The following is a 15,688-nucleotide window of genomic DNA, read 5'->3' on the forward strand; positions in this document are numbered from 1 at the left end:
GATGTTTAAGAAACTGCGTTCTGGTAGGGAAGTGGGTGGTATATCAGGTGTAAACAAAGATATTACTCGTACAAGAAATAAATCTGTAAATAACCCCCCGTTGAAGGGCCAATGCCAACTTTTCGAGCTTTGGGATTTGCCCTCCCCTAAGAACGCTAATTTATCTACAAAAAAAGGCTCCTGTGCCATGGCCTTAGGGGTCCATATTCAAGCTACTACATCCCCGCCGCCCCCTCTTGTGCAGCCTGTACTACAACAGTCTGTGCCAGTGGTGTCCCCTCCCCGTGTCCTCTCGGAAGGGAAGGATGAGAGTGAGTTCGCCTCCTCAGTACCTGAGAGGGAACTCACTAATCAACCATCTGTGTCTCAAACCCCGCCGAAGGATTGGTTGGGTGGTGATTCGTCATCACTATCCATTGACTTTGATCTTTGCGGCCGTTATGTAAATACAGCGAAAGTGGAGTCTCTGGCCCCTATCAAATCTTCGGGGGGTGCTACCCCTTCGGGACTATTGTTGTATAGTAGTACCCCCTCGTTGAATGGTCAGGATATGTCCGATTTGTTAGACGCTTCTGGGCCCCCGGGTCTTGACCTATCTGGTATCTGCCGGCCAGTGGAAGCATGTGAAAAACCAATTTCTGAATCTATGATTGCTTTGGAACAATTACTAGCCTCTATTTTATCTCTCTTAGGGAAATTTGTTGGTAACTCGGATTGTATTTTGGAGTCTGTCACCCAAATACTGAAGTCCCTGTTACAAAAGTCACCTGATATGAGAAGTGTTCCCTCCCCTATGATTGAACATAGCTTGTCATTGAGGGAAATAAATGTGGCTCCAGTGGAAACTGACAAGAAAGCTGGGACATCGGTTTTGATATCACACACTGTAGCTATTCCCCAAACTGCAGTGCCCAACTGTATTAATAACTCAGTTCTTGAGATTGTGGAGGAAGATAAATCCATATCTGGCCTTAAAGCGGCTCAAGACCTTTTTCCCATCTTCATGTCTGAAAATAACAAAGAACCTATCGATGATAAACAGGAGGTAAAGGTAAAAAATGGTAAACTTAGAAACAATAAGGGGAATAAAAAGAAACCAATTAGAAAACACAAGAAGAAAAGGCAGCGTCGGATAATTTTTCAAAATTCTCTGACCACACTGGAGAATGAAGTGATCGTCTTGGATCCTTCTTCTATATCCGCAAAGGCGGATATCGATATTGAAGTGAACCCCCCCATTTCTACTTTTTTTAAGGTAGAAAGTGAACTGTGTCCGTCAACATCCTTGGAAGCTATTCCACAAACGGGGGGTCCCCTCCCAAGTCTCTTTCTACTGACAGCGACTGGAGGTTCAATTCAATATCAATCGGGGTCCCTTAATCCTTTGGCCTCTCCTTTCTTTGTAGTTTCAGAGAGGGGAGATCGCCATCTTCCGGATCGCCCCTTAACAGCTTTAAAAGCTCCAGTGGAAACTCTTGTGTTAGACTTCTTACCCCTATTTGATGTGGACTTGCCCCTAAACAGAGCTTGGCTTCTTAAGCGTTTTAGTGAGATAGAAAGTCTCCGTCATATTCAAACGAGGGACATTGAGTTAGTTTCCCTGTTTGGTGAAGTCAAGGTAACGAGTATAAGGGTTAAATTTTATTCACCTATTATTGTAAATTTGATATTGCAGCAAGCGGAGAATTTTCAACGTACAGGTATTGATATTCTTCCGATTTTCAACCTTGGTAACATAAACCTGTCTTCTGGGGAGGTATTCAGAGGGGAGGAGCAAAATGGGGTAGCCTCTCCTCTTAGAGACCTGAGGATTTGGGTATCTAAGGGAAAACGCTCGGTCTCCCAAGTGAAGCCACTTCCGCTATCTCAGAAGTCCTCTTTTTCAGAGGATAATAATCGGTGGAACTGGCTGCATAGTGCCTTATCCACAAAAACAAAAGATAATCCCAGATTGTTTCAACATCTTTAACACCCCATTAAATATTATTTCCTGGAACGCGGCAGGGATTCACAGTAGCCCAGAGAAATTTGATTTTTTATTTTCTCTAGGAGCTAACGTGATCTGTTTACAGGAAACGTGGTGTATCAATACGTTGAAGGTTTCTAAGGATTACTATGCCCTGGAAGTGCCTGCTGTCCCTTCTAAGAAAGGTCATGCCAGGGGGGTATCGCTTGTTTACTATCAAACAAATTGCAATGGAGATTCTCCCATTATATTGATCCTAGCAAACTTTTCCATGCTATAACCATTGATAACCTGTTTAATAACGGCATAAAGTCCCCTATTGTAATTTTGAATGTTTATATTCCTCCGGACGAGTGTTTTAATGTGATATTAAAGCAGGTATTTCAATATATTGATTTAATTAAAAATGTCCCATCTCCTCCGGAAATTATGCTTGTGGGAGACCTGAATTGCAAAATCTCCAATGTTAGTTTGGAACTTTTTAGGAATAAACCTAAGGAAGAGGCATATTTTATTCCTCAATCACTCTTCCCTGATAAATTAGTGACAAATAAACGAGGGAAGATTTTGCTAAAAGAACTAGCGGCCGTCGACGGACTTATATTAAATGGGAGATTTCCGTCTGATGTGCCTGCAAAATTTACTCACAAGTCTCCCTTTGGGTCTTCTATCTTAGATTATGTAATCGCAGACTATGGTCTGTTTCCTTCTATTCAGGACCTTAAGGTCATAGCTACTCCTCTGAGTGATCATAGCATATTGTTTGTAACTATTTCTTTAAATCCTTTGACAATCGCACCTTGGTCTATGCACGGCAGTGACGCTGCCTTCCACGCTTCTTCTGGAAGGTGCTTTTGGAATCCTTCAGCCATTAATGGGGTGCAGGATTTTCTATCCGACACCCTATTAGTTTTAAATGAGTGGCGTGGGAATGAAATAGTTTACTTTGCAGAATTTGTGCGAAAGATCACTTCTTATGCTAAAAAAACTCCCCGACCCAAAAATGGAGTGGTGGTCCCCAGCATCTTGCGTAGCCTGAACAAGGAAATAAACAAATTAGTCCGTGAACAATATCTAGACAGAGTCATGGAACGCGGAAAAGAAATTTCCAGGCTAAAAAGAAAGAGAAGTAGACTCCAGCTAAAAATAAAAAAGGAACGGGAGGATAATGTATGGATTAGCTTGAGGGAAGCTGTTGTTCATGGCAGGATCAGAGAATTTTGGGCAATAATCGGTAGGGGGTGTGGTTCTAGAGTAAGCCCATCTCCTATCCCTATAGCGGAAGAGGTATGGACTACCTATATTCGGGATCTTTATGCAGGGAACGGGAGTTTAAATGATGATATTGCCATCGGTGCTATTATTAGTAATGATACTGACATCGGCGCCATTCCTGTGGGTCTTATTAATTACCCCGCAGAAAAAGAAATCGAGATGGCTATAAAAAACATGCGTGTCTCAGGGGCAATGGGCCCTGATGAACTCCCCATGACGGTCCTGAAATCTGATCCTGCAAGGTGGAGTAAAATCCTGTATCCTCTGTATAGAGCCTGCTTTTTGTCTAAAACGGTACCTGCCTCTTGGAGGGGAAGTATCTTGGTCCCTATTTTTAAGAAGGGAACTAGGGATAGTCCTAGTAACTATCGTCTGATTGCTCTCCTCGACTCTATCGGAAAGGTTTTCGCGAAATGTCTTCTAAAATCCCTCTCCGTTTGGGTTGAGGAGAATAATATCTTGCCATTAGAACAGACTGGTTTCCGTAGGAACCACGGTACGTTAGATAACCTCACCGCTCTTCATGTGGTTACAGATAAGTATGTTCAGGTGAGAGGAGGGGTTGTGTATGCCGCCTTTATTGATTTCTCCACAGCGTTCGACAAAGTTGATCGTGGAACGCTGTGGAGAAAATTGGCAGCGCCTGGGCTCCCACTCTATCTGTTGGAGCTGGTGAGGGCTTTACATACAGAGACCTGGTGTAGGGTCCTGTTGGGGGGCGAAAGGGGGCTGTCTGATACAATCTTAACTTCGAATGGCCTTAAACAAGGCTGCTTATTGGCTCCCCTTTTGTTCTCCCTATACACGGCAGATCTACCCGCCGCCTTGGCTGCCAGAGAGGGCATTGCCCCGGTGGTGGGGGGGGCCCCGATTTCCTGCCTGATGTATGCCGATGATGTCCTCATCCTTGACTTAACTCCTAAAGGACTAGCAAATCGGCTTCATGCTCTGCACTCTTTTGCGGTAGTTCATTGCATGAAGATCAATATTACCAAAAGAAAAGTCATGTGTATAGCTGGCAGGAAGAGGTGCCGATCTGTAGATTATGGTTGGTTTATTGGGGATCAAAAACTAGAGGTGGTAAAGTCCTATACTTTTTTAGGGAAAATTGTTACGGCTAACCTGAGTGAGAAGCTCCATATAGAGCATTGTTCACGCAAAGCTATTGCCCATGGCAAAGGTTTAAATTCCCTATACCATGCAACGGGGAAACGGCACTTTCCGAGTTTATTGGAAGTATATAGATCCAAAATCCCCGCAACAATACTGTATGGTATCGAACTTATCGAGGTGAAAAAATTGGACTTTTGCCATAAGATTGAGGGGAAGCTCTTCAGATCTCTCACTTCCCTAAATACTGCGTGCTCTCTGGCAGCCTGTAGGCTCGACTTTGGCCTTAGGAGTAGTTGGGTCCAGGGATTATGTGCCCTTGTAAGATGGGTGGCTTGTCTTGCAAGAGCAGAAGTAGGGACAATGAGAGCTCTCCTCAGAAATGAATTGTTGGGTAATTTTAATGAGTTTTCTCAACTTGTTTGTAACTTTAGAAAAGCTGTAATTCTATTAAAACTAGATGAAACTGCTCTTTTTCTGTACTCTCCTTTACAGTTAAAATCGGTTTTGAAAGCAGCTTCATGGGACCTATGTTTCCATTCTGATAAAAAATTAATTTGTGAAAAAAGGAATGTAGATCTTCTCCTTGATTCTTATCAGATGAAACAACCACAACCCTATGTTTTATGGACCCTACCGCATGGTATACGTAGATTTTGGTTTCTTCTACGCTACGATTTAATACCTCTTAATCGATTGTTATCTAAATGGTATGGCTCCTCTCCTCTGTGCAATTTATGTAAAGTGAATATCCAGGACTGTATGCATGTGTTATTGATTTGCCCTGCGCTTCGTAAATTGCGCTCTAGATGGTTAAAAGCTATCTGTCTTCGCCTTGGCATTGTCACTTTGAATGGCTTCCTTTCTGCACTTTATTGCCCTCCTAATGGAATGTTCTGCTTTCATATTTTTAACTTTTTTAAAGGTTTCCTAGCTATTTATTAATATGTTCCGGGAGATGTTTTGACGTTCTGACTTTTTGTAGTTTTGTTTCACATGTCAGTATTGTATTTATCCTAGGTCTCTCAAATGGTATATGTTTTGTTCTCTTCTTTGTAATGTATTTGCTTTGTGTTGAAGTCTGTACACTTTTATGTGGCCCTCTTCTGAGAGCCAAAACATAATAAATAAAATTGAATTGACTTCGAAGCATGACCGGATGACGACTTCGAAAGCGACGCCGATCGTGATCTTGACCTCGACCTCGACTTCAACCTCGCCCTTCTCGAACGGGATCTCGAAGACTTCTTATCTTTACTTCCTCTTAACTTTGCCATTAAAAGCTTAGTCTCCCTCTCTCGAAGTGCCTTCGGATTCATCTTCTTACACGAAGAACAGCTATCGACATCATGGTCCGAACTCAGGCACCAGATACAGTCCTGGTGCGGGTCCGTGATCGACATCATTTTGCCGCACTCTCTACATGGCTTGAATCCGGTCTTCTTAGTCGACATCTTCAGTGAGACAAAGAAGCAAGAAAACAGAGACAACAGTAACAAAGTTACCAACAGCTACAGAGATTCCCCGAAACCGTTAGCGTCGATGACGCGGAAAAAGGGAACTGACGTCATCACGCCGTGGGCCTATTATGGTGTTGGTGACGTCATCGGAGTCGCGTGCGATGCCGTGCCTCTGTGACATCGTCCACGTCGGCGCGAACCTATGAAAAGAATTTCCGAATGTTGCTGACGCAAGGGGATATTCACAAGGTGAGGAATCCACTGGAAGATGTATCTATCAGAATTACAAAAACAGCTATATGCAGTGTCGTGTGCAAAAGCAACAAAAGGTAAAATGGCGTTTAAACATTCTAACATAGCAATGCATGTAAACCAGGCCTAGGCCACACTACAGTAAAGTACTTTCTGATAGATACGGCAGCTCCTGCAGATTCTTTTTGTGAACCCTTGAGAGGTGAGAGGCTGGATCCAGAAATCTCTTGCTTGGTGCAAGAATTCACTTAAGGAATCTGCGAGTAAAGGTTTCCATTAGGAATACACACGTGTATAGTTGCACAAATGGAACCTTTTGGTAAAGCTTTTCATACTACACTCAATAAGCACACTCCACTATGGTGATCCACAATAATTTGCACAATGGCTCTATAAGCATGATGAAACCGTAAGAAGGGTTAAGTAAAATCATGACCTCAACATCAAATCTGGTAAATATTGATGTTTTAAATATATGTATACACATTTTCTTGTGAAATCCACATTCATACAACAGTCCACGAGACACCAAAAATGGTGCCTTACCATGGTAAATAGTTGCTGATTGCAGAAAAGAAGGCAATGAAAGGGAAAGGGAAAAGGAAAAGTAAGAAATGGGAACTGGAAATGGGGGAAAGGGAAGAGAATGGAGAAATAAAGGAGGAGAAGAATGTGGGTATAAAGCGAGGTGAAAGATGGGTTAAACACAAGTATGTGTTGAAGTCTGGCAGCAGTGCTTGACTGAAGTAGTAAAGAAACAGTACTTTACCTTAATACCATCATCCCCCTGCACGCCGATATGGCCTATATTGCCTGGCTCACCCTGAAACAGGAAAATTGTAAAATTAGCTTTCAATCATCTTAAATATCCACCAGTGATCAGAGAATATGGAGCACATTCATCAACCCTACTGTACACATAAAGAGACAGCCATGAGACAGCATTGAGCTTCTTGTGAGTTGATGAACATTACAGAATAAATTACCCACTGTCCGACAATCCCAGATTAGCAGGCCAAAATGCCAGAAACACTGCAAAATCTGCAAGATTGGCATCACTTTTGAAGCAGGTGTACCCAAGAACTGCTACAAAAAAGGTACATTTCGCAGAACATTTTCTCAAATTTATTAGCTTAAACGCCACAGGCGTGGCGACATTTCTGATGGTAATCCAATGCAATGGTCTTCAAGACACCAAGGAAATGGCTCTTTTTGTATGGTCACCCCAAGTCTTTCTACTGATGCTGCTGGTTTTTTGACTCAGAGTACATTGAGCTCTGCTAAGCAGACCTCAGTGCTAGTGCCTTGACCCTAAAAGCGTATATCGAAAGGACTATACCAAATTGGAAAAGACTAACTTACCTGTAAATCCCTAGTTAATGGTACCCTGGTACTGAGGGCATGTGTGTTAAAAGGGTACCCCAGGGCTTGTAGTCGTGCACTGTGTAGGAGAGTAGGGTCTGCTTCCTATGGTCACCCCCACTTTTTGCTTTTGCTTTACTGGTTTTCGACTTAGATGTGGCTGTGGGCCTGCTAATCAGACCCACAGCCCAGATGCACTTTCTCTAAATTCATACCATGCACCCTAGGTACATCCACAATTGGAAATTGGTTCACCTTATCAGCCCCTGTAGAAGTGTACCCTAGGTACTCAGGGCATAGGTGTAACCAAGGCCTACCAGGGGCTGCAGCATGTATTATGCCACCCCTGGCTGGCCACTCAAACTGACACAACTGGCTAATCACTCAGCTGGGGCAAGGTCGTGTAATCGCCCCTTGCTTAGGTATAGTATTCCTATATCTACCCTTATATATAGCCACACAGTAACCTATAAGTCACTCCTATGGCAGGCCTTAACAATCCTGGAGGCAGAGTGCTTGGTTATGTGTGAGGTTAGGTGCTCTAGCCTGAGCTGAGCCTGTCTGCAGCTTTCGAAACCATGTCCTTATAGCTGTTCTATGATAACACCATACCATATACACTTAAGTGCATTATAATCCTCGCGGTTGAATGCTAACTTTGGTTTGGCTTTATCTAAACATGTCGTGTAAGGTGTCATACGCTTTGGAATACTACCCCCTCGCCAATTATGGCGACGGGGGTAGCATTCCACCCTTCTAGAGGGAGAAGACATGTTGTTGCTGACTATCCCGGTTAAAGTTAACCAGAGCCCCAGCGTCACAAAATGGACGCTGCTGCCACCGACATAAGTCTGACCTCCTGCTGCTGGGAGTCCTTCCAGTCACGGAGGTTTGGACAATAGGTTTCCTGCCTGGAGCACCACCCCAGACAGGACTTTGTGTATTGGGACAGGGAGGGCTGAATAGAATGAGACACTGCCTGAGGCACACTAGGTGCTTCATGCATACCCCAGTTCAAACCAGTTGCTGGGGCACTCCAGCCCCAGCTCTGGCGCGAAACTGGACAAAGGAAAGGGGGTGTAACCACCCCGCTTCCTGGTCCCACCCATAGGAGGTACCTAGAAAGTAATCCAGCCCCTTTTAGTTGTATAAAGGTAGGAGCTGAGTCCCAGGACTTTAGATTTGATCCTGAACTGATACTTGAAACGAAACTCTGGACCTTCGACGTTCTGCTGAAGCTGAAGCTGAAGATTGAAGAATCTCCCTTGTGGCCAAGGAGGGACCACCGTGGGCAACCAGGCACCATCCAGCAAATCAACGGCTTGCTTTGTCGACGCTCCCGCCGGGACCGGAGCACAGAGCCTGACAAAAAACAGACTTCCAGACCTCCCTGACCCTCTCTTCACGTCTGCAGCATTGCTGAGATCCGTGGAGGCGACGAGACACGTGGGACCGGACATCTTAAAAAGTCCACGACTGCAGCTCCTGAGGTATCCTCGCAGCTGTGCACTGGGGATTGAGAAGCCCCGAAGCCGAGCTTCACCTGCGCCGAAGACCAGCCCTCCACACTCCACGAGTTCTGCGTGGGGCCCTTCTGCTTGTGTTCTGCTAGACGCATTGTCCGGTTCCTGGCCCATTGGCTAGTAGCCTCTGTGACGACAATCCTTTTGAATCAACTCGCTGGTCTGGTTGCTCCAGACTGGCCCTTGCCTCTCTGCAAAGGTGAGGCACCTCAGACCTTGCTGGTCTGCATCAGAAGCCTTCTTTGAATCCTGCGTGGGTTGCCTTTGCCAAGGCTTCTTGACTCCAATCCGGCGGTCGACCCCTCCATCTGCGAGAACCTTGGTGGGACAGCTCCTCTCCAGCATCTGGTCATCCTCGACGCCTCCTGGTCCGTGTGGCTGAAGAGACAAGCTTCACGACAGCACCTGATTGCTCCTCGACGTCGTCTGGTTCCTTCCTGGTTCCACCCGGTCACTGGCTAGTGACCCAGACTCTGTCCCCTCTGCTTTCAGGTCCTCTTCATCCTCGATCCTCCCTTGGATCCACCCGGACATCTTTCTCCTGGTCGCCTGCAGCATCTTTCCTCCAGGTCTCCATAGGCTTCAACGGCGAAACCCGACACATCTTCACACCTATGCACCCGCTTCCTGTGGGTGAGGTAACGCGAGTACTTCAGTGCCCCCAAGGGTATTGACTATCCAAGTGTCTAGGTTTTTAGTTGTTTCCTCCTAGCTAAACCGGAAGTGTCCTGAATCCTTCTTGATCTAACTTCTAAGTTCCCATTGACTTAACATTGACTGCACGCGCCGCCTGTGGGCCTCCTACTCCTAACCTAAGGTTCAGATAGCTTAGCCCCAGCGATTCTCTAGGCCCTAGGCCTTTCCTTTTCTCATGACGTGGTACTTATACCACTTACTTAGTATATGGTTTGCTTCGCCCCTAGGGCCTAACCGTAAATTGTGCAACTTAACGTATTCTGACTAAGTAACTTGTGATGTGCTTTTGCCTCTGTTCTCATAAAGAGTTCAGAGGAGTGTGTTAGTAAATAAATACATATATTTTATATATATCCTGCGTGGTGTCCCTTCATTTGGTATTCAAAGGGTTACATATGGTAAAACAGCTGGCTTTACATGCCCTCAAGAGTCTTTTAGCCTAAGAATGTTCTGTTCACGCTACCACTAGGATAGCTGGTCTATAAGGTTGACTTACAACCATCACCATAAGGGTTGTTTGGACTGGTGCAAGGTGTTCACTAGAATAGTGAACATCATATACCAGGCCAACTTCTCACATTGGTGTGCAGCGGTTGGGATTAGAGCTTGCTGTTGTTTTACCACTTGTAATCTTGAGATATCATTTGAAAGATCACATAGGTACCTGTAGGTACATATAAAAACAAGTCTTAGTATACTTAAGTTCTACTAAACTTAGCTGTTGTAGAGCCTGGGCCTAGCCCACCCTGACTACAACTCCTAGACAGGTTCTGTGGAAAAACAAATAGTGTAGGTAGGTGCAACACCACACCTCACTAGAAACTATGTCTCAGACAGTGAACCCCAGTGGTTCTCTGCCTGCAGAGGTAGATCCCTTGAGGATTGCTTCGAGATATGAAGCCTTAGCCTTCCAAGAATTGAGACAATTGTGTACTTCTAGAAGGCTAAAACAGGGTTCAAACCCTACCATCAAGTTCCTGGTTGAGCTCTTAGAAGAGTATGATGCTCAACAGCCACCTAAGACAGGTGATACAGGTAGTGCAGATGAAGTCCTTCCCTCCTCAGATGATAATGCTGATACCCCAGTACCAGATGAGGAAGAAGAGGGGGTGGAAGAGGATGATTCTGATCTTGAGGTAAACAGCCAGGTCCCAGTCAGAAAACGTAGCCAGGCTAACCTAAGCACACATGGGAGTCAGTATGGGCAGCCCCTATACAGACCCCCAAGTGGGCTTAACCAGAGGGAGAGAAGAGGAAGATCCCACTCCAGGGAATCTCTCCAATCTCATGCTTCAAACAGCTCTCATGGCCTTGCTCAGAGAGGGATGACTTCCCCTCAGAGAAGGGAACATGAGGCAAAAATGAAAGAGGTTGCTCTTAGGATTGAGAGGCAGGAACTTGAAGTTGCCTTGGCCAAAGAGAAGCTTGCTCGTGCTAGAGAGCATAGAGAGAGTGGGTTAGAACCCACTGGTGGCAGCAATATCCCTAAGAATAAAGATAGGTCCTATGAGAATAGAAACCTAAGCAAGATTGTGCCCCCTACAAAGAAGGGGATGACATCCACAAATGGATAACTGCTTTGGAGAGGGCCTGCAAAGCACAGCAGGTACCCCAAAGTCAGTGGGCAGCAATCTTATAGCTCTCCTTTTCTGAAAAAGGTAGAGATAAGCTCCTCACAGTTAGTGATGGGGATGCTAACAACTACTCTGTACTGAAGAGTGCTCTGGTTGATGGGTTTGGCCTAACCACTGAACAATATAGGTTGTTGTTCAGAGATACCCAGAAGACACAGAGTCAGGACTGGACTGATTTTGTTGATTGTGCCACTAAGGCTCTGGAAGGCTGGTTATTGGGAAGTCAAGGACTATACAGGATTGTATAATTTGATTGTGAGAGAGCAAATACTTAACAATTGTCAAAACCAGTTATTGCTTCAATACCTGATTAACTCTGATCTGACCTCTCCCCAAGAATTGGGAAAGAAGGCAGACAAATGGGTCAGAACCAGGTTTTAACCAGAAAAAACAGAACCAGGGGGTGATCAGAAAAAGGCAGACCAGAAGGGTAATGAGCAGAAATCAAAAGACCAGAAGACTTCACCAGGCCCCCAAAAGGCACAGGGGGAGGGTGGCTCCAAAAAGAACAAACAGAAACAAGAAGGTCCAAAGAAGCCCTGGTGTGGATACTGTAAATCAGTCTCTCACTGGTTTAGTGAGTGCACCAAGAAGGGCACAGCACCAACCACCATTGCCCCTAAGGCAACTGTTCCCCCTAGTCTAGCTGTTAGTGGTGGTTCCCAGCAAAAGGGTGTAGTAGGGTTGACCCTGGGAACTGAGGTGGACTCTGGCCTAGTCAGAGTACCAACCCAGGCTGTTCTTGTCTGTGATGGGGACATAGCAATGTCCTCTACTGTAAGTCCCAGTAATCTGAGCAAGTACAGGCAGACACCTTTTATTAATGATAAGATGGCTCAGGCCTACAGGGACACATGTGCCAGTATCACCATGGTGACACCTAACTTTGTGAACCCTGACCAGATCATACTAGGTGAAACCTACCTAGTGACCAACGCTAGCAATGCCACTACCTCCCATAGTATGGTAGTTGTTAACTTCTCCTGGGGAGGGGTAACTGGCCTCAAAAGAGTTGTTGTGAGTTCAGACCTTCCAGTAGAGTGTCTGTTAGGTAATGATCTTGAAACCTCAGTTTGCTCTGAGGTGGAGTATAGGACCCATGCAGAAAAGCTGGGAATATCAGCACATGTCCTTGGTGTGACCAGGTCACAGGCCAAAAAGTGCTTAACTGAACAAGTGCTGGATCTTGGAACAATAGACCAGACACTACCCAAGAGAAAGAGCAAGAGGGTTAAGGCAGTGCCTTCCCCCCTGCCTCAGGTTGAGGATCATTCCTCCCAGGAGGATGATTCTGAGATCCAAGAGGGAACTGTCCTAGAAGAGCTTGAGCCTGATCAGGTTGAGTTTCTTGGGACGGGGGACCCTCAAGGGCAGATCTGAGGCAGGCACAATTAGATTGTTCCTCTATTGAACGCCTCAGACAGGAGGCTGCTGGGAATGCTCAAGGTACCCATAAAGTGTATTGGGATGATGGGCTCCTTTATTCAGAGGCTAGAGACCCCAAGCCTGGTGCTTCCAGGAGGTTGGTTATACCTCTGCAATTTAGGGGCTTCCTTCTTACCTTGGCCCATGATATTCCCTTAGCAGGACACCTGGGCCAGAACAAGACTTGGGACAGGCTTGTCCCTCACTTTCACTGGCCCCACATGTCAGAAGATACCCAGGAGTTTTGTCGCTCCTGTGTAACCTGCCAAGCCAGTGGCAAATCAGGTGGCACCACAAAGGCCCCCCTCATACCACTACCTGTGGCGGGGGTACCCTTTGAGAGAGTGGGGATAGACATTGTAGGACCAGTGGACACCCAAACAGCATCTGGGCACAGATTTATACTGGTGGTAGTGGATCATGCCACCAGGTATCCAGAAGCTATTCCCCTGAGGACCACAACAGCTCCTGTTGTGGCAAGGGCCCTACTTGGAGTTTTCTCCAGAGTGGGGTTTCCAAAGGAGGTTGTCTCTGACAGAGGTGCAAACATCATGTCAGGATATTTGACTGCAATGTGGAAGCAGTGTGGTGTCAACTATAAGTTCACCACACCCTATCACCCACAGTGCAATGGGCTTGTGGAAAGATTCAACAAGACCCTCAAAGGGATGATAAAAGGGTTACCTGAAAAGCTGAGGCGAAGATGGGACATCCTTTTACCCTGCCTTCTGTTTGCTTACAGAGAGGTCCCACAAAAGGGGGTTGGCTACAGCCCGTTTGAGCTTTTGTTTGGGCATCCTGTAAGAGGACCCCTATGTCTTGTCAAGGAACGATGGAAGTTACCTCTCAAAAAGCCTAAACTTGACATAGTGAACTATGTACTTGGTCTCCGCTCCAGGATGGCTGAGGACATGGAGAAGGCTTCCAAAAACCTTGAGGCCAGCCAAGAGCTTCAGAAAGCTTGGCATGACCAAAAGGCTGTACTGACTGTGTACCAGCCAGGACAGAAAGTGTGGGTGTTGGAGCCAGTGGCCCCAGCAGCACTCCAGGACAAATGGTCTGGACCCTATACAATAGTTGAACAGAAGGGAGATGTCACCTACTTGGTGGACCTTGGGACTCTCAGAAGCCTCCACAGGGTGCTTCATGTCAACAGACTTAAAGCATTTGTCGACAGGGCTGACATGGGCTTGCTCATGGCTACAGATGAGGGGCAGGAGGAAGAGAGTGACTCTCTCCCAGACCTGCTTACTCAGAACCCTGATGATGGGTTAGTAGATGGTGTAGTCTTTGCAAACAGCCTCTCTGAACATCAGCAACAGGACTGCAGACAAGTTCTTCAGTCCTTCAGACATCTGTTTTCCCTGACCCCAAGTCAGACAAGCTGGTGCGCCCATGAGGTGGACACTGGTGACAAGTCTGCCTTTCAAGAGTAAAATCTACAGGCAACCTGACCATGTCAGGGACTGCATTAGGACAGAGGTCCAAAAGATGTTGGAGCTGGGAGTTGTTGAGCCCTCAGAGAGCCTTTGGGCCAGTCCAGTAGTCCTGGTGCCAAAACCTCACACCCAAGATGGTAAGAGAGAGATGAGGTTTTGTGTGGACTACAGAGGTCTCAATGCTGTCACTAGGACAGATGCCCACCCCATCCCCAGGGCAGATGAGCTCATTGATAGATTGGCTTCTGCCAGGTTCTTGAGCACATTTGACCGGACAGCAGGCTACTGGCAAATCAGATTAGCTGAGGATGCAAAAGCCAAGACAGCATTGTCAACCCCAGGAGGACATTATCAATTTGTGGTAATGCCCTTTGGTTTGAAGAATGCACCTGCCACTTTCCAAAGGCTGGTGAATCAAGTTCTCACAGGACTGAATGACTATTGTGCAGCTTATCTAGATGATGTTGCTGTCTTTAGCTCCACCTGGGAGGATCACCTGGTCCACCTGAGGAATGTTTTAGAGGCCCTGCAAAAGGCAGGCCTCACTATCAAGGCCACTAAGAGCCAGATAGGGCAGAGCAAGGTTGTGTACCTGGGCCACCTGGTAGGTGGGGGTCAGGTTCAACCACTGGAGAGCAAGATCATGACCATCAGAGACTGGACTCCTCCAATCACCCAGACACAGGTCAGAGCTTTCTTGGGCCTGTCTGGGTACTACAGGAAGTTTGTGAAAAACTATGGGTCCATTGTGACACCACTGAATGACCTCACTTCCAAAAAGATGCCAAAGAAAGTTCAGTGGACAGTTAGCTGTCAAAAGGCATTTGATGACCTGAAGCAGGCCATGTGTACTGCACCTATTCTGAAAAGTCCAGATTACTCCAAAGAGTTCACAGTCCAAACAGATGCTTCTGAGTTAGGTGTGGGAGCTGTACTTTCACAACTGAATATAGATGGTCAAGACCAGCCCATTACTTTCATAAGCAGAAGGCTGACCCCTAGAGAGAAACATTGGTCAGCTATAGAGAGGGAGGCCTTTGCTGCGGTTTGGGCCCTGAAGAAGCTGAGGCCATACTTGTTTGGCACTCACTTCAAGATTCAGACAGACCACAAGCCCCTCCTATGGTTAAATCAGATGAAGGGTGAAAATCCCAAACTTCTTAGGTGGTCCATTTCCCTACAGGGGATGGACTTTACAGAGGAACATAGACCTGGGACTGACCATGCCAATGCAGAAGGACTCTCCCGATATTTCCACTTAGAACAACTGTTCAAGGTTAGTTTGATGTCCCTAAGTTGGGGGGGGAGGGGGTGTAGGAGAGTAGGGTCTGCTTCCTATGGTCACCCCCACTTTTTGCTTTTGCTTTACTGGTTTTCGACTTAGATGTGGCTGTGGGCCTGCTAATCAGACCCACAGCCCAGATGCACTCTCTCTAAATTCACGCCATGTACTCTAGGTACATCCACAATTGGAAATTGGTTCACCTTATCAGCCCTTGTAGAAGTGTACCCTAGGTACTCAGGGCATAGGTGTAACCAAGGCCTA

General features: G+C 46.1%; 1 protein-coding gene across 1 annotated transcript in view; it reads right to left on the reverse strand.

The window, feature by feature from the left end:
• Nucleotides 1-15,688, reverse strand: part of LOC144752426 (uncharacterized) — a 1,170,660-nt gene that overhangs the window by 87,699 nt on the left and 1,067,273 nt on the right. Inside the window, exon 57 of the mRNA XM_078640356.1 lies at nt 6,833-6,886. Within this exon, the coding sequence (XP_078496482.1) occupies nt 6,833-6,886 (54 nt within the window). The remainder of the gene's footprint in view (nt 1-6,832; nt 6,887-15,688) is intronic.

This window comes from Lissotriton helveticus, chromosome 5_1 (genome assembly GCF_964261635.1).
Source record: "Lissotriton helveticus chromosome 5_1, aLisHel1.1, whole genome shotgun sequence".
Lineage (NCBI taxonomy): Eukaryota > Metazoa > Chordata > Amphibia > Caudata > Salamandridae > Lissotriton > Lissotriton helveticus.